The 19,863-nt window shown below is 35.7% G+C and overlaps 1 protein-coding gene across 3 annotated transcripts in view; it reads left to right on the top strand.

Annotated features, from left to right (window-relative positions):
• Positions 1-19,863, top strand: part of RBM26 (RNA binding motif protein 26) — a 50,616-nt gene that overhangs the window by 17,719 nt on the left and 13,034 nt on the right. Inside the window, exons 7-17 of one of the 3 annotated variants that reach the window (XM_038130226.1) lie at positions 455-694; positions 2,191-2,331; positions 2,713-2,853; positions 3,880-3,991; positions 4,793-4,952; positions 6,335-6,499; positions 9,954-10,085; positions 11,095-11,166; positions 14,280-14,408; positions 16,569-16,643; positions 17,280-17,450. In XM_038130226.1, coding sequence (XP_037986154.1) covers positions 455-694; positions 2,191-2,331; positions 2,713-2,853; positions 3,880-3,991; positions 4,793-4,952; positions 6,335-6,499; positions 9,954-10,085; positions 11,095-11,166; positions 14,280-14,408; positions 16,569-16,643; positions 17,280-17,450 — 1,538 coding nt within the window. Of the gene's footprint in view, positions 1-454; positions 695-2,190; positions 2,359-2,712; positions 2,854-3,879; positions 3,992-4,792; positions 4,953-6,334; positions 6,500-9,953; positions 10,086-11,094; positions 11,167-14,279; positions 14,409-16,568; positions 16,644-17,279; positions 17,451-19,863 lie in introns of all 3 variants that reach the window. The other 2 variants (XM_038130218.1, XM_038130232.1) reach the window with 2 other exon arrangements.

The raw sequence follows: 19,863 nt of genomic DNA, 5'->3' as shown, positions 1-19,863 counted from the left end.
ATTTTGCTCTTATTGTAACCACATTAAATTATGGCAGATGTTTATAATGTTTCCTGAAATAATTGCAAAAGAGAAAAAAATGAGTAAATTTGCTGATGTTGGAATTTCATAATATTAACTTCTAACTTTTAATTGGGGTTTCGCAATCCTAGCATCTGCACTTTTTGCTTAGAAACAAATTGATTTTGTTAATGTGATGACATCTAGAGTTCATTCTTTGCTTTCACCATTTGTTATGATACAGTGCAGAATTAGTTAGCAAGTTTATGCAATGCCTGTGTGTGTGGACTGTTAAGAATAAAGTTAAACAGTCAATTTCATTTTCTAATCTACGCTTCTGCTGGTATGTGGAGCTCTTAATTTACAAACTGCTGCATTACACATTGAATGTCTTGTATCTACCCTGAATCGAGCTACAGCTAAATACTAACATCAGTTCTTTTTGATGTTTCAGAGAAGGGTTTCTGTATGAGAGGAGACATGTGCCCATTTGATCATGGAAGCGATCCAGTAGTGGTAGAAGATGTGAATCTTCCTGGCATTCTGCCTTTTCCAGCACAACCCCCTGTTGTCGAAGGACCACCTCCTCCTGGACTTCCTCCCCCTCCACCAATTCTCAGTCCTCCTCCTGTTAACCTTAGACCTCCAGTACCACCACCAGGCCCCTTACCACCTAGCCTTCCACCTGTAACAGGTAATTAAAATAAATTAAACCAATTTTTTTAATAGAAAAGCCTGGATCTTGCTTGTATTGTACTCAGTGCAAAAAGTCATTTTGAAGAATCCCAGCTGTATTATGTAAAGTTGAACTGTGCTCTACTATGGCGTAGCTTACTTCAGAATTATTCTGTCTGATGATAATTGTTGCAGAGTTGATTATTGCAAAAAGCTGCATGCTGAATGTGACTCTTTAATATGAAATAATATTTTCATTGTATTTAAGCAAAAACATGACATGGCAAAATTCAATTCCTTGAGTATTATAGGAGGAGTTGTGCAAAATTGACTACTGTCAAAGAAGGGAAAATCCTGGAAACAACTGATCCTTACTGTTTCATTCATGGTAATAGAAATAAAGATAATTCATGATGACATCAAATATATACCTGAAAGTACCATTTGAGAATAATTTTAAAACTAAATTTGCAAAGTAACTAGGAAAAAGTCTCAGCTTTGTTTACTGTTTCACTGGAAAGTATTTCAGCTGAAGTACTAAAAATTAGCTGAAGCACTAAAAATTACATGAAAACTTATGTTCTTGGCTTTCATTTATAAAGTAGTTAAAGTTTAGTGCTCAGTTGCCTTATGTGGTTTAAAAGCTGTTATGTTAGTTTTATGTGATTATTCCTTTCTCTCTTTTTTCTAACTTAGGTGTCCCACTACATAAAATTATTCAGGAGTAATAGATATTTGATATTGATTAGAAGTTTCTTAAACTGTTTTAATGTCCTGTTGATAGTATATTTAAGAAAGATACAAATGGATGTATTTATTTCAGTTAACATAGAATGTAACTTCCTCTGGTTTGGGCAGTCTGCCTTACATGTTATTTTCAGATCTGGTTCACAAGTTCAGATATATCACTTTATAACTTTTTACCAAAACCTGCTCTTATCAGTGATTAAACTGAAGGTCTTGCTTGACTGCTTAGCTTTGAAAGAGTCACATAACCTGTTTTAAAAAAAGTCAAACCAACCAAACAAAAAAACTCCCTCAATTTTAACAACAGTTCCATTAGAGTTGAAGGATTCTTCTTGAGTGTTTGGAAAAATAATTTCATTCAAGTTAGTTATTGTCATCATAGCATATTTTTGTAATACTAAAAATACTTCTTAACTTCAAAAATAGAATTTGTTTCTTTGATCATCTTTTATTGAACTTTAAAGTGCTTCATTTGGTGAAGATGAATACTGGTCTAGCAATTAAATTTTACTTGTAGAAAGAAGATGTTTGGAGAAATGTTAAATGATTCAAATGCTTTTCTGTCTAATCCAAGTTCTGAGTCATTTGCTGTTGGGGGTGGTTTCATGTGAATTTATGGTACAGCATCAAGTCTGCAGATGTGCCCTCTCAGCCCCTTTTTTCTTAAGTAACCTTAAAAGCATTTCAGATCAGTTTCCTTATGAAGGGAGTGTAATGAAAGTGTAGTGGATAATAAATGAATGCAGCGTTTTCCTTTGTTTTTGACAGGACCACCCCCTCCCCTTCCACCATTGCAGCCTGCTGGCATGGATGCCCCCCCAAACTCAGCAACCAGCTCAGTTCCTACTGTTGTCACCACGGGTATTCATCACCAGCCGCCTCCTGCTCCACCCTCTCTTTTTACAGCAGGTGTAGTACTGAGGCTTTGCCCACAAGGTTTGCTAAATAGAATAACATTGATTCATATTATACTGTACTTACAGAGATTATAATGTCATAGTTTGGAAGAATAAGTTTGTATCGTATAGATTGTGACAGTAAATTAACATTCTTCTTTTCAGACCTAGTTCAAGACAGAAGTAAAATTTGCATACAAAGCGTGAAGTTCTTATGATCGAGTAATATTTTCATTGTATTAAAGCAGAAAAATTGGCATGATGGTTTTTCATGTTAGTGGTTATACAACTCCTTTGTTGTAACTCTATCTTGTAATTAAATTAAATATTATATCTGAAACCTTAAGAGTTTTAACTGCAATTTATTTTAATGAGACAATTTCTTTGTTACCAGAAACGTATGACACAGATGGCTATAATCCAGAAGCTCCAAGCATAACAAATACTTCAAGACCTATGTATAGACATAGAGTACATGCCCAAAGACCAAATTTGATAGGACTCACATCAGGTGATATGGATCTACCACCCAGAGGTATGCTCTCAAAGCTCTACTTAGTTAGTTTAGCTGATTTTCTTACATTAATGCAGGTTGAGGAACTTTCCAGGGAATACTGGAAAATACAGCATTTTCCTAAAATCTTCTGGAATTAAGAGTTGTTTGGTTGAATAGGGAACTATGTCTGTAATTGTTTTGTGTGTGCATTTTTACAGGTAGAATGAAATCTCTTGCTAGAGTATTACACAGTTTACCTTTACCTTTAGCTGTAGTAACTGGTCACTTTATATATCTTTTGTACAGAAAAATGTTAATGTTTCTATAGTAGAATCTCAGGATGATTTTTGCTATAGAGAAGAGGGAGTCATTTTTATCTGGTAGCAGTTTTATGCATGAATAATCTTAACCTCCCAGTTCCTGTGGTCCTGAGAAGAAGCAGCAGCACACAAAATAAGAATGCAAAAGGGATAAAACCATTTTTAATGCAGTTTTTATTTGCATTTGTATGTATTTCTATTTAATCTTACTATGTTTCTGTTGGTGTATTTTCAGTGAGGAGTCCCCCAGTGTGATTCCTGTTCTTCAGCAAAAGTGACTCCTTTCCCAGTCCATCCATAAATCTTGCTCCTAGGTGTTATTGCCCTGGAGTACTCTGCATTTCCTATCATGACCATTTTTGTGTATGCCATCTAATAGTAGAACGAAGGTGTTAGCTGGAGTGGTGTGAGCCTCAGAGTATTGCATGGGACATTGTGAATCATTGTGCATCAGAGCGCAGTCATCTCGAGGCAGATGCCTTCTGTCACACCTCTTTTGTTTTTTGTATGTGTGATGTTACTGTGACAAAATGAGTACTGTTAGCTATTTTGATCTGTCACAACATCTGTTGATAGTTAAGAAGTCTGTGACCAAGGTTTGATTCAGTCAGAACAAGAATCATAGTAATTTCAAAATAAACAATTGTGCTTTTCAGTGCAAATTCAGTGTGAGCAGAATACTTTTTACAATCAAATGCACAAAAAATAAATTTTAAAAAAGTAAAATCTTCTCATCTATTTACAGAAAAACCTCCTAATAAAAGTAGTATGAGAATAGTGGTAGATGCTGAATCCAGGAAAAGAACAATTGGTTCAGGGGATGGTGGAGTTCCTACAAAGAAGACATGGTTTGACAAGTGAGTGACTGTTAACACAGTGTTGGCTTAAGAGCTGGAATTTCATTAACTGCTTTACTGTAATCTGACACACACACACACACATATATATATATATATATATATATATATAAATTGCAAGCAAGTGAAACTCTGAGTACACTGATGGTACTAAAGTAAGTCATACTGTAGTGTGAGCTGTATTTATTTGACTGTCTTCTATCAAAGGTAGCATACAGATAGATGAAGTTGCTTTGGATGATACTAAGATCTATTCCTTGAAAGTTGGCATGATATAAGAAACAATAAAGCTGCAGTGTGATGGTTGTTAAAGATGACTGATTTTAGTTGTGAAATGTGAATTTTATCACTGCTATTTTGATTTGAGTTGCCAGGTATGTTACTGAGGAAAAAACAGAGGTTGAAAGGTTGGAAGGGATTTTAAAGAGATTGCTGGGAGTGAGGAAAGCCTTGAAGTAATAGTAATTTGAAACAATAGTGGGGAAGTTTCGTGGAATAGCTAAGAAACAGTTTTTGGAGAGAAGCAATGTAAAAGTCAGGAATTACACTGACATGAGCAAATAAATATGAATTACCTCACAGATTTATGTGCTGGGGTATGCTGAGAATGTCAGTGGGGAAGATAGCATTTGTATGGGTGTGTGTCCGGTACTCTCCTTCACTCTTCCAAAATTGCATTATTTTTTAAGTCTGTAGATTTTTGTGTCTCATACGCGCATGCTTCTGTGTAAGCATATGCAATTTAACATTGTGTTTGCTAGTTTGCTATGGATTTCTGGCTTGATTTTTTATTTGTTGCAGGCAAAATTTTAACAGAACAAATAGTCCAGGTTTCCAGAAGAAAGTGCAGTTTGGAAATGAAAATACAAAACTTGAATTGAGAAAAGTTCCCCCAGAACTTAACAACATCAGCAAACTTAATGAGCACTTCAGTAAGTTTGGAAACTTAGTCAACTTGCAGGTAAGAGTCAACAAAGAGAAAGCAGTATGCTTTGATGGAAAGGTAGTGGTAGTTGCTAAAAGAAGAATGTAATTTTTTTTCCCTGGAACTCTTTATTTTTTTTTTTCCCTGAAACTCTTCATTATTTTCCTAACTTGTTTCTTAAACAAGATCTAATTGTTTTTAATGATGTTGCTATTAAAGAAGCAGAAATAAAATGTTCTAGTCATCTTTTAGATTTTGAACAAATGTTCCTCAGAGATAAGACTTTTAAGAGACATTGTTTAAAACATCGAAAATTGATTGCACATGGGTTTTTCTCACCCATTTTATCTAGTTTGGATCTGCTATCATAGATGCTCTGTATATTCAGAGATAAATTGTAAATGCAGAATACCTGCATTTCTCACCTGGAAAGCAATCCCTGTGACATAATTGCTTTCCATGGTAATGACTGTTTGTCCCTTAAAATTACTTAGTGATTTATTGGAGTCACCCAATAAGCAAATGAAGAGAGAGGGAAGCATTGAAAGAACTAGGGCCTGACTTAGGCTGATGTTACATATTACAGGCTGCACGTGTAATGTCAGTATTTCATACACAGTCTCTAAGCTACCCAGTGTGACCTTTCACTGTGCTTCATTATCAAGAAGTTTCAGATGCTACCATGCATTTTTCTAAACCCTTTCTGGTTTGCACTGAGAGCTGGAATGAAGAAGTGCAGCAATATTTTTGTACGTACTGATACAGTACAGAATAAGCACTCTGTGCCTGTCTGAACACTGGAGAGATTTTAAATCTCAATTGCTATTAAATATTTCTTAAACTTTTGTGTAGTTTACTTAAGAATATGGGTGTATTAGCAGGCAGTATTATTCATTAAGGCAAGTAAAACATGGATGTATATGGAGATTGCAAGCTATGTGCTTCTTGCAAAAAGTATAGTCTTGGCTTTTGGAGCTAAAATGATGTGTTAATGCTCAAAGGAGAGAGATCAAAATGAACTTTGCTGTCTAGTTCTAATATTAGATAGGACATTTACTATCTGACACGTGCATTTTTCGTAGTAATTTTCTTTACTTTGCTGATGCTTCCTTTTGTCTTTCAAACAACTGCTCATATTTGTAAACAGAAATACTGGTTGACTGGGGGTTTTGCTTTACTTTGTTTGTTTGAGGTTTTTTAAACTATTCTTAAAGTCTATTAGCATAAACTCAAGGTTGATTTTGACCCCAGGCCTTTCAAACAGACTCGTGGATGGGAAGTATTTATCTAATGACTCATATTGGGATTGGGTGTAAATTGTAAGCTTCTAAGCCTAAAAGCTAATGATTTAATGATAATTTAGACACAAATTCGAATCCTCAGTGTGGTAAGTTTTGTTCTTCTGTTTTAAATCTTAGGTTGCATATCAGGGTGATCCAGAAGGTGCCCTTATTCAGTTTGCCACCCATGAGGAAGCAAAGAAAGCTATATCAAGTACAGAAGCAGTATTAAATAATCGTTTTATTAAAGTTTATTGGCATCGAGAAGGCAGCGCACCGCAAATCCAGACTACCACACAGAAGGTAGAAGATCTGTTTTAGCATATTATGTAAAAAAGAATCTTCAAAACATTTTTAAGAGACTGTTTACATCAAACTAAGTTCCTTTGAAATAATGACTACTTCATGTAATTTATTTCCAAAACTCACTCTTCATTTGTGAATTCTTTGACCTGATATACAACATTCAGCAATTGATTAGCAAGATGAGACCAAAGGTATTTAAGGAAAGCCCTTCCGTGACTTTTGGTGTATTCTACTCTGTTATCATGTCAAGCAAGATTTGGTGAGGCTCTCTGGTGAATAACATCGATTTTGCTTTGATTAATGTAGACTTTTTTATTTCTTCTGGTGAGCATAAGAAAGGCATCAGATTTATATTTCTTTTTGTGAAATATTATCTCCATTTCCTTCATGAGGTTCTGGTTTTCCTCCTTCCCTTTCCCTTTCCTTCCTCTTGAGCATGCATATTGTTGTATAAAGTAACAGAAGAATTCAGTTTACACATAGGTGCCTCTGTGTATACACACGTAGATCTAAGGACTTGCAAACAGTGGAAGAGAACTGCGTTACAGAGACTAATTTTCTAGGAAAGGATCATTTTAAGTAGGGAGGTAGTTGCTGATCTCTATGATATCCAAGGATATAATGTCTGGGAATGTCTGGAGGTGTGTCACAAGAGGTCCAGAGTTGGCATGAAGCATTTCTTTGCTGAGAGGGTGGTCAGACAATGAAACCAGTTTTCTAGAGAGGTGGCTGATGGCCCCAAGCCTGTTATTCTTTAAGAGGTGTTTGGACAGTATCCTTAACAATGTTCTTTAACTTTTTGTCAACCCTGAAGTAACCAGACAGTTGGACTAGATGATTTTTGCAGGTCCCTTACAACTGAAATACTCTCATCTACATTTTTTAATTGAATTGCAGAGGAATTTAATTGCAGAGGAATGCAGGCACATTTGGAAGTTGTCATGTTCTTAGCAGCACTGGCAACATTAAAAAAATAAAACAGCAATTACTCTTGTGAAGGGTGGCTTTGTAACCTGTGTCAAGCCAAATCAGACTTGTCAGCAGAGTAGTAGTGGCTGTACTCAAGCAGAAGAGGAACCTTGGGTTCGCCATGGCTCTTTGGGTTAATGAGTTGAGTCTTCTCAGTTAGTGGTTGGTGTAGCAGGTCCTTCAAAATGTCTGTGTATCCTGCTCTATTGGATTTGCCGTCAGTGTGGAACAGCACATTCTGCACTTCAGAAATATGAGACAGGCTCTGTAGAAGAAATGGTCTTTTAATTATATATGCTGATTAAATATGTGAATGACTTTAGTTAGATGATTCTTTCAATTGCTGCTCTGAGTTGAGAATTCCTACTTTGTCTTGATGGTGTATGTCATCATCCTTTAGAATCAGTGACCTGCTTTTCCATGGCAATCCTGCTGTTCAGATTTTAACAGTTTTCTTTCTCTTCTTCTTTGTAAGAAATGCCCTGATTTTTATCTTCAAAAATTCGGTTTTAATGACATCTATTTCACTATCTTCTCTGTTGTTATTCTTTAAATTTTGTCGATATCCTTAGTGCTTTGTCTAAAGTAGTACTGCTCAAAATGGGTATTTATTTTCTAAGCTTGATTTTCATCTCAGCCAGAAGAGGGCAGTGGAGTATGTCATTTGCATTCCTACAGACATTCCCTCTTACTCAAAGGATAGCTTGGACTATGCTATCAGCCTATTTGATGATTATGCTATTCAGAGTATTATTGGAGTATTAACTCTATATTTCCAAACAAACAGTCGATCGATATAGTTCTTATTTTTAGTAGTCCCGTAATATTTAGTGGTGTTAACGGCTTCTAATCACACCACCTTTAGCAAGTTAACTTTGTTGGTTTCAGAATGAATTCCCCTTAGTCCTGGGGACAGTATTAGATGTTCTTGGCTCTCTTGGTGAGCCAAGAACAGCCATTCTGCACATAACAGACTTCAAAATGCAATCTGCTGACATCAGCAGCAGAAGGCACACAGTAACAAGAAAAGTTTTTAACAGGAAATTAAAATTTTAAGTACAATGCTTCTATGTTCTTCTACCCCAAGATACAACATCTAACAAATTGTTGAGTCAGTAAACAGGTATTTTCTGTTCATAAGTCTTTCAGGAGCATGAGTATTTAATTCTCTTTTTGTTGAAATTAGTATTTGGTATCATATCTATGAGTAGTATGGAAACTTTATACTTCTTCATATACTTGTATTTTTGTCAAGATTTCTGTTACTTTAATTAATTATGGGTTAATTAATTTCACCTGTATTTGTAATGGCTTCCAACCAGGTTTTGTCTGTCAGGCACCAGGACTGGCTTTTGAATTTTCTTCAGTGTAAAGTCAGTTGACTTTTAAATTGTCCCTTCAGTAGTATCTGGTCCAGCACAATTGCTTAACCATTGCTGTTTTATCAGCAGGACTACTTTGGAAATTTTTTACTGTAGAATTTCCAAGACAGGTGGAAGTACTTAAGTAAAGATGGTGGGAGTGAACTATAATAAATCATCAAATAAAAGGCTTCTGCCAAAAAGCAGAAAATAATATGCTCTCTACATCTGAGGCAGATAAACCAGGATGTTCTGGGCCTAAAAGGCAGCACAAAAAGATTTAGGTTAAATATTAAAAATAACATTTTCTAATGCCAAAGCATACTGAAGCACTTTTGCCTAGAGAGGTGACAGGACCCGTTTCATCTGAAATTTGTAGGAACAAGATAGATAGATACTGTCAGTAATGGCATAACTGACTTTGCCCTACAGTGGAGAGAAATGGATTAGGTGACCTTCTGAGAGCTATAAATATGACAGTAAGCTTGCTTGGAAGCATATTTTTTGGTCTTAACTGTTGAATGTTTTTGTCAAAGAAAAAAAAGGAAAGGTGTTAGCTGTCAGGGTATATCCATTGTAGATTCAAAGATTATCTGCTCTCTTTTCTTTTTCTTCAGTCCCATGACTGCATGTTTCTATATCCTTTTCTATTTTGTCCAAGTTAAACACCTAGGAGATGAAAAGTGTGATGTATCACTGTAAAAAGTGAGAGTCTGTGATACAAGTTTGTATTCTGTCTTTTCATAACTAAACAGTTGATGGTGAAAGACTTGTGAGAGGAATCAGAAGACCTCTTTATTACGTTTTATTTTGTTCTAACAGGTAGAATTTAAGTTAGATTGAGCAAATGTAATTAAAAGAAATAAATCAGTTGTTCGGTCACTTCCATAAGCTGTAAGTGCAGAATGAATGTTATCGCCACTCGCGCTACACAAATATTCAGTATAACATAATAAATATCATGAAGTGCTTGTTTATCCCATCGGGTGAATGGTAGAAGGGAAGAAGTGTAAACATAAATTCCACTGTAATTTCATTGTGTACTAACTGAATGACATGTGTAGCAGCCTTCTGTTGTTAATCTTGTGCTGTGCCTTTTGGGGGCTGGGGTGGTGTTGCAGGTGATCCAGCCCTTAGTGCAGCAGCCCACTTTGCCTGTAGTGAAGCAGTCGGTGAAGGAGCGGCTCGGCCCAGTACCTGCGAGTAATATTGAACCTGCAGAAGCACAGGGTGCCAACACAGAAGTCGCTCAGGTTTGTATTGTAGTGAGTTCAGTTGCCTGTTCTTTCTGAAATAGGTTCTGTAGCGTATGAATGTACCACTTACTTCCGTGGTGCAAGTACACATTTACTATTTCAAAGTGCTTCTGCTTATGTTGTTAGTGGTGTTCTCCTATTAAAGTTTTCCTCTGTGCAATAATATTTGGCTTTTTTACCTGAGCCTGGTACTTCATTTTTTTAGTATTGTAGCTTTTTACATAGCTTAAAAAGAAAAACTGAAAGGCTTGTTCAGACTGTTTCAGAATTGTTGTGTTATATTGCTGGTGTCAGATTTCAAAATAAAGTGAGTCTCTATCCAAAGAACTAAAAGCTAATTTTTTTTAATGTATATGTATTTTATCTGTTAAACACCTAAAACCATTAGAGAATGAAGCTCTGTATCTAGAAGAAGTTTTAGAATTTGTTCCTCTCCCCTAATAAAAGGAAGAATGTAACCACAGTACCAATGTGAATAATGACAGAATCTGGTGTGTTACTCCCATTAGAAATAGTCTTTAATGTTTTATTATATTTGCAACATTTTCTTATTAGCATTATGCTGGTGCTTTGGTTTTACCTCTGGAAAGAAAGACCAGCATAAATCAGAACACATTTGTAATTTAAATTCAAACAGCTTTCTGCATTTGATGCAGATGTAATCTGCAAATAGCAGATTATAGAACACAAGAGCTATAGTGTATTTAAAATAGCAGGTAATCCTCTGCCAGCTAGCATGTCTTGAACTTCTTCCAAAAAATATATAGGATAATCTATAATTCCAAATTTAGCTTCATATTTGTCTTACCCAATTAATAGATGTATATTAACTGAAAATCAAATATCTAAAATTAGTTTTGTCAGTTATTTGAATATTTTTTGTTTTATTGCTTAAAAGTCTATTATTTTATTAGTGAAATATTTTTTCTAAATTACTAGTACTTGTAGTGTACATTTGAAATAATAATTATTAAATTCAAATAATAATTATGCTTTGTTTTCTTAGAATGTGACTAAATTATCTGTGAAGGATAGACTGGGTTTTGTGTCGAAGCCAGTTACTCCAGCAACTGAAAAGGTAAGAAAATGTCTCATATTCTCTTCTCTCATACATATTTTCAGTAGAATTAATTTTTTTATCAAACCCCTTGTGTCTATATTGTTTCATAACTATGAATAAAACAGTTTGTGAAGGATTAGTTTTAGGAAGTATAAGTCAAAATTCAGGAGATGGCTAAATGATTATAAGAAGGACAAAAGCTGCTATTTTGTTGATTTTGTTTAATCTATCAGGTTCCTTTTATTCAGTCATAAAAAGAACTGGTTATGTTCCATAATCCTGACTTGTTTAGAAGTATACAAAAATAAATTTTAAAAATAAATAAGTTTTGACATTACATATGACACTATGGAAAGCAGTTCTATAAAATGTTTCTGGTCTTCTGTGCCCCTTAAAAGATGATGCTGTAAACATTTACTGCTTTATTTGGTTTTACAATTTGCAGTACTTGTGAAAAGATAAAGGTGGAAATTAATCAGTATAGAAAGGACAAAGATAGGGGGAGGAAGGTGCATCTGAATTGTGGTTATGAGCTATGTATTTTGGCCAGTGTTTCCAATTTTCAGAATACAAAGTGGTTGATGCGTTTACTATAGTAGCAAAGTTTGTAATGCATGTTTCCAGATCTATTTAGCGCTTCCCCAATGCTTTTAACATTCATTTGAGAAAACTTGTAGTAGAAAGACAGAAAGTTTTACCTTGTAACAGGATTCCTCTATCTAGGTATATATATTTTCTCTTGGGAGTTAGCTTGACCTGAAGTAAATGAAGCATCCACTGTATTTCCCCACACACATCCCCTCCCACCCTTTTTCAGTATGGCAGTTGACGGATTATGTGGCATCTAACAGGTAAAATTCACTGCAGAGATACTTAACATGGAAAGGCAACAAACTTGAAGTTGATAATATTACTTGTCATATTAGAGGATGCGTCTTTGATTCATTTCAAGCCGAGCAGTCCACCTAAGTGCATTGATCAAGGCTTTTTGCCTGTATTTTGTTGTTAGTTTGATTAGTTCCATTCTTGGTACTCTAAATTTGCAGATAAATACATTGCTGTGTATTCCTGATCTACATTTTACATACATAATACATGCTTACTTTAGAAATAGGAAGTCTGCTTCATCTTGTAGCTTGAATGGAAATACTTTCTTTTCCTCATTGTGTAAGAGTTGAGTTATCCTGAAATACTTTTCTGCAGAGAGTAGAATGCTTTTCTACAAAAGCTAGAATGCTTTTCTGTTCTGTTGTCTTATAGTACAGATGTGATTTTGCTGAGCAGCTGGGCTGTTCACTGGATGTGTTGTGAAACAGCAGTTTCCTTTGACATTTTCAGTAGGATTCTAAAACCTGATTTGACTTATTTTTAGCTACTGCTGCCTCTTTACAAGGAAATACCTTGCTTAGTTTGCAGTCATTGTATTCTATAACCATTAGAAATAAAATTATTGACATCCCTTAAAAAGCGGAGGTGTCATGTCCTTGATGTTTTTTGTGCCTGATGGAGTGCATGGTTTGACAAGAACTTTGCAGTGAGAAAGGAGGTAGCTATTCTTCCCAAAGAGTGGGAGGAAAAGGTGCTAAAACAGTCATTGTGAGACCTTGTAGCATCTGTATAGGGACTTAAAATTTGTAGACTTGTGAAGAGATGCACGCTATTCACACAGTAGCTTCTCTTGAATGGTATTAAGCGATGTAGAAGACCTTAGTGTTGCTTTTGACTTGTCTGTGTTGGTGCTGTGGCATCTCTCCTTACATCTCCTACATAAAAGAAATGAGGAGATGTGGTTCAGTCTGCCCTGAAGACAGTTCAGGCCAAAAGGAATGTGTCAATATTTTTGTCTTTGCTTGATCCTCTGTTTGTCTTGTAGCCTGTCCTAAAGCTACCTTGTAATAGAAACGGTATGATTCAGATATGCGTAGTTAAATGTTCTTTAATAGATTTAGAAAAAAATCCTTCATCTTTGTAACGGCCTTCTTAGAGCATTTTGTACCTTCTATGGTATCTCATAACATGTGTTGATCTCTTTTTGCTGTTGTTTTCTATGCACTGCATACTCTTGAAAACACTTTACTGTGGGAAGAAATAGTATAAATATCACACTGAAGTGCAAAGGGTTTATATGAACCATTCCTGTTGAAAATTCTTCTAAGCTCTTGGTCTTTTCTGCCTTTCTGTTTCTTGTCTGTCTCTTTTTTTCCCCCCTTCCTGTTGGTGGGCCTTTTGCTGTTTTATGGAGTGCATGGTGACTAATAGAATCTGCATGCATCTTTTAATTTTCCACATAGATAGAAAGTATTTTTAAACTCCTGGAAATCATACCAATTACATAAATTCTTCTATTTGCTAACAAGGTAGACAGGATATACCTATATTATCTCTAGGACTTAGCTGTGGATTTTTCAATATTAGCATGCCAAAAAAACTCTTTAAGGAACAGGCTAAGAAAACACAATAGTTCAAATCTTCAGGGTATGTGGAGAGGTGCATAGTATGTTTTAGGGATATTGTAAAGCAGCCCTCAGTGTTCTCAGTAAGTCATGGAGAAATCATTACAAATGTAGGAAAGAGAACAGAGAGGCATAGGAGCCTCTTCCTGTGCTGTATAATGTTGAAGACTTCCTTGTACTTGAGTTACTTCTTGCTGATTGTGCAAGCTCTACTTTGCACCAACTGCATATGAAAAGAAACTTGTCTCTACATTGGACCTTAGTCTCTAAAATTATGTTGAACTTTTGCTTGGAAAATTCATGCAGCCATGAAATTCTGTATTTTAGACTTCAAAACAAAAACGACAGTTGCTCTTGCAAAAATCTCAATCTTCTATTTCCTTAATTATGCTCAAATACATAAATATTTATGTATTTGAAACTTGGAAGTGCATACGAAATCTCAGTGGAGAGGATTTATAAGCTGATGTGGATAGCTTACATAGCTGATGTAGTGCTGCCTCTTCAGAAATTGTTTAACTTCAACAACTCCAGATATAATTGCTACACCAAATTTTTATATTCCGTATCATCAAAGGAGACAAAAGAAAAGACGCTTATATATTTTTAAGCACTCATGCGGGTTTTTTAAAAGATTGAAATTCACTGGCAAAAAAATAAAATGATTTCCTCCTATAGGTTTTATCTACTTCTACTGGCTTGACAAAAACTGTGTACAACCCTGCTGCTTTGAAGGCAGCACAGAAATCTTTGCCTGTTGTTTCCACTTCCGTGCTAGACTCTAATGAAGCACAGAAGAAAAAACAGGTAAATTAAATATGCTTCTTTTTAAAATGGACCTAGGTTGGGAACTTGTGACCTAGAGATAGAGCACTATGTATATTCATCTCAAGAACTTGTAGATGAAACTTGTTGCAAGATTAAATTCACTATAATGTTTCCCTCCCCCACCCCCCCCCTCCCCCCACATATTACTAGAAAATTTAGCATTGTTTTGTTATTTTTCAGTGTATGTTCAGGCAGTGTAAGCAGGTTTAAAACTGTAGAAATTCAAAATGTGAAACACTTTTTCCTGGAATCAGAATCTACACATTGAGGTATGAATTGTCTGTTGTGAGTGAAAGGGAGTATAGTACAGTCGCTGTTCTTCTTTCTTAAACTATTCTGGAACTGGCCTCTATTCTCAGTGTATTTTGTATGTGTGACCAAAATGGTTTATTCACGAGAACTGAGAATTTTATGACTCTGCATTTTGTTGTTTCTAAGCTATAGTTCTTCTGCACACACTTTTTTGTTTACTTAGTGCTAGGTTTTCTCTTTTTTATATATGTTAGAAAGGAAATGCAACAAAAATGTTTTGGGACTTCATAGGTCACTCAGTTATAGTTTAGCTTGCTTAGAATTTTCAGGAGAGCACAGCAAAGCTCCTTCTTCAGGTTTATTCTTATCATTTAGAGAAACTAAATACAGGACATTGTTTGCCTCACTGTTTTTTTAACCACAAATTATGAATACAGTACTAAGGTTACATCCAAACATAAGTGTTGAAATCAGTATAATTGTTAAAGATTTTGGTCAAGTACTGCTCAATTTCTGTAACTTATGTCTAATGTAATTTGAGCTAGCAGTTTGTAGCTGCACATGACTTTTGCCAGTGGTCCAGAATTTTTAGGAAGCAGTTCTGATTTTGAGATTTCATTTCATGTTTGTCCCCTAACACATGTTTTTAGAATTAGAGCCTTTACCTTTCAAGTTAAGATGCTAAATACCTGTAAAATGGCAAAAAACTTGTAATAAAATTGTTGACTCATCATAACAGGTGTAGAGGTTTTTTTAAGAGAAGACACTGAAGTTGTGCCTAAGTGATTGGCTCTTTTTTCAAGTGATCTTGTGCTCCTTCCTGCCTTCAGAGATTTCTGTTACAATATACAAGTACTTGTGGAAAAACATTATTTTGTGGGACTGACTCCCTTCTTTTCCTCCTGTCTCCCTAGCTTTTTTTCGCATTCATGCCCTTATCTTACCTTCCCTTTCACTTCAGAAAAATGATTGCAGACTGTATTGAAAAACTAACATTTCATGCAGCAGAATTTGTCAGTATTTGGGAAGACATACAGAAACTTGACTACTATTTCTTTTTCTATGGCTGCTGTGGATTTGCAGTCTTTGTATAAGATATTCCACTTGCAGTTGATCCCAGTTGATCATCTTCTGCCTCTCCTCTACTACTCCATTAAATATGTTGACATCAAAGCTCTTAAAGGTTTTCTGCTGTCTAAGACTTCTGTATTTGAGAAGAAGAAGCAACTGCTTTCTTACAAGCACCATTAGTAGGCTCTGAGCACAGCAGGGGTGGCATCTCATCCTGCTTCTCATTCAGAGTGCAGTATTGTCACTTACTGATCAGTTTCAGTTCACTTTGGTTTGCCCATTGCCTGGTCAAGGTTCTGTTGTTGGCAGATGGAGCAGCTGTACTGTTGGCTCCCAGTTAGAGTGCTCATAGACAAAAGAGGTGCTTTTCTTTGGGTGACACTTCAAGTTAAGGGAAAAAAAGTTTTCTTTTTACTTATAACAGTTTCGGGGACTGTGTTTTAATTGATGGGCTTGATTTACGGTTGCTTTCAAAACAATTGCATTTAAACACTTGCATGCTGTACCTCTTGAGGTAGTGTAATATGTTGCCTTTCAGCTTTCAGTGGAGTTGTGTAACGTGTTACTTTATATGTGAGCAATAATAAAGTCTTCCCAGCTTGGATCTAACTAAAAAAGATAATTAGATATTTCTTTAATTTGGTGATGCATTATAGTCTAAAACATAGTTGGAAATATCAATACCTTGCATTTCCTGTTACTAATTTTTTCCCTGTTATTGTAAGTTACTACTGTGTAGTGGTCAGGTGTAGTATGTTATTCTGGCATGAATGCTTCAAAGTCTAGAAACTTTCTGTAATCTTTTTATGCTTCTAGGAAGCATTGCGACTTCAACAAGACGTGAGGAAAAAGAAGCAAGAAATCTTGGAGAAGCACATTGAAACACAGAAGGTAAAATACTAGCATTAAAGACAGTCACCAATTCAGTTATAAAAATCTCAGCTCAGTTTAAAATATTTCAGAATTTGTAAGAATGAACAAAAAAAAGGCCTATAAAATAAGCATTCTCCTAGAATGGCATTATCATACTATTTCAAGTTTATTGTTTTAATATAACTTGTCCTGTTAGTTCACTTAAATAAAACCCTACAAGCTTATGCAATTTATGTCCAGTTTAATTGATATTGCCTAATTTGGGAGCAATATGCATATGTTTGGGAGAAGGGAAAGCCTAAGTTCTGTTTGACAAGAGCAAGAGAGATTGATGTAGAATATGATGCATGACTGCACTTAGGCCTAGGAAGAGGAAAAAAAAAGTGTCATTTAAATTGAATAAAATTTTGAAATAATTCAAGTGTGTTAAGCAAATCTGTCCAAGTGAATTGGAAATATCAGATGTTCATTTGGAAACTAATCTGAGATTCAGAAAAAAAAATTAATTTATACGACGTGTTAAAAGTCCTATGTGTTGATTTGTAGGTCAAAGCAAATGCAGTATTTATTTTTTCCATTAGTTATAATGACCACTGGAAGATCTGTATAAGTAGTTGCTGAGTAAAAAGACTTTTCTTTTTCTGAACTGGACAGATGCTGATTTCAAAGCTGGAGAAGAATAAGGCCATGAAGTCAGAAGACAAAGCAGAAATTATGAAAACACTGGAAATTTTGACTAACAGCATTACCAAGTTAAAGGATGAATTAAAAGGTGTATCACCAGGAGGAGGGACTCCTTTAAAAAGCATGAAAACTAAAACTCAGGTACTCAAGTTTTGGTCAGCTTTTTAATGGATGAATTCACATGTTTGTTTCAGAAGAATAAAAATAAGTAGTCCCATCAGTGGTATTTAAAACCCAAACTCGTTTAGTTTTCAAGTCCTCTTTGAAGTGAGATTTATTTTGCCTTCTTATCAAAGGAGCATAGTTAATTTTAAAACCATGCTGTTGTCCTGTATCTGCTGTTACACAGATACTGCATCATCTAGAAGATCAAAAAAAAAATCAGAAATCTCATGATTCTTTCTTTTACTTTGTCCAATGCCTTGTATATAGTATATTGCTTTCATAAATTTTGAATAGAAATTGTGAAAATAGTATTTCTTATGCAAAAAGATTATACTTAGGCAGCACAGATATCTTCTGGTCAGGCTTTATACACAAAACAAACTGTACTGGTATGTAATTTTTTGTGACTCTTTGTGTCCCAGAAATTTGTCAGTACAGTAATCTTTTAAGATTATAGTGGTCAGTTTTCCTTTGATCTAGGTGCCCATATTTGGATTTTACCTGTGAGAAGTACTTTTTCCTCTGCTACCATTCATGTTGATACATGACTGTTACCAGTTTCCCAGCTGCCTAAAGATGCAATTATATTACCTTTTTAAATGCAGTATTTTGCTTTTTATAGAAGTATTTGTTCCTAAACAGATCACAGCCTTGAAAAGAAATACCAAAAAGGAATGCTGAAAATCCTTCTGTGTACTCAACTATACCTTCTTATATAGTTTGTCAGGAAAAAGTTGAAGCAATATGTATTTATTCTGAAAATGGGCATAGATTGCTAAGGTGGTCAGAACCCAGAATAGGTTGCTGAGAGAGGTGATGGAGTCACCATCCCTGTGGTGTTTAAGGTGCTTCAGGGGTCTGCATCAAACGCTGTGATGTGGTTTAGTGGTTTACGCATTACAGTGGTAGTGCTGGGTTTATGGTTGGACTGGATGATCTTAAAGATCTCTTCCAACCTTAATGATTCTATGGTTCTTGCTCCAGACTTTTCCAGTCTCAGGATATGGGATTGATGGATGCAAGTCTTTCCAGTAAGGACTTAGGAGTAGGAAGTGTTGAGTATCTCCACTCTTCTCATGTCCTTTATTGCCAGGTCCTCTTTAATGTCCAGCAGTCAGACCACATTTTTCACAGCATGGTGTTCCTCTTGCTACTGACTGACGTGTTGAAGACCTTCTTGTTTCTTACCCCCCTTGCCACATTCAAAGCCCTCAGTGGGCTTTAGCTTTCCAGATCAGTACCTGCATGCTCAGATAATTTCACTGTGTTCCTTTTGTGCTCCACCTCTTGTACACCTTGGTTTTGGATATAAGTTTTGTTAGAATTATCATGTTCATCCAGGCAATCATCCTGCCAACTTTATTTCCTGGATCTTCTGGAACTTGGAAGATGCAATTCTTGGAAATCATTCCATTTACCATTCTTGGTAAATGGAATCTTACCGAGATTACCATTCTTGGTGATCACCTTTCCAGCAATTACCCAGACCCATGGTATTCAAACAGGAGGTTTTTTCCAGCTGTCTGGAGAAGGCCTCACCTACTTTTACATGACTAGATAGTGTGTAGTGCACTCACACACTGCAGTATCACCTGCATTGGTCTGCCATCAGTCCTAACTCAAACTTTCAGCTGGCTCATCATCTGTCCTCAGGCAGAGTTGTATGTGCTCATACTGCACTCTCTAATGCAGAAAGCTCCTATTCCTTGTCCTGGCTCATCCTTCTTTAAGAGGCTGTCTGTCCACTGTACCACCCCACTGTTGGTTTCAACATGATGTTTCTGTAGCCCCAGGGAGATTGTAACCCTGTAATTGCACACAGATATCCAGTGCCTTCTCTTTCTTTCACAAGTTTTGTGTATTAGTTTGTAGACTCTTTAGAGAGGCACTGATTTCCCAGAAAAGGAAGGAGAGCTTGTCTCTGTGATGCTATTGTGTAGGCCCCCCCTCATTTGTATGATTGCTAAGTTTGCAATGGTTCTTTAGCCCAGTTTTGTTTATCTGGAGATCTGCCCACACCACCCTTAGCTTGGTAACCTGGTCCACCACTTCCTTGTGTGGTAGTTGTTTTTACTAAGAAAAATTGAGGTAATATGCTAGTGTTGAAGTTTTAATGAAGTTTTTGAGCTGGTGTTCCATTTCCTTTGTAATATGGAAAATGAAGAAACATTGTCAGTAAATGCACTTCATAGTGGACAAAGTATCCATTATCTGTGTGCAGTTTTGTTAACATTTGAAATAGCAAAAACAATCAGCCCCATCTGACTTTTGTAGAAGTAAGGATTTTACAGAGCCATTGGTTAAAATTTACAACTTTTACAATTTTCTGTAAGACTTTCATCTTGGCTCTCTTTTTTTAAGTGATTAAGACCTGGACAGCTCTGAGGAA

Source organism: Motacilla alba, chromosome 1, assembly GCF_015832195.1.
Source record: "Motacilla alba alba isolate MOTALB_02 chromosome 1, Motacilla_alba_V1.0_pri, whole genome shotgun sequence".
Taxonomy (NCBI): domain Eukaryota; kingdom Metazoa; phylum Chordata; class Aves; order Passeriformes; family Motacillidae; genus Motacilla; species Motacilla alba.
This window is presented reverse-complemented; position numbering and strand designations above follow the sequence as displayed.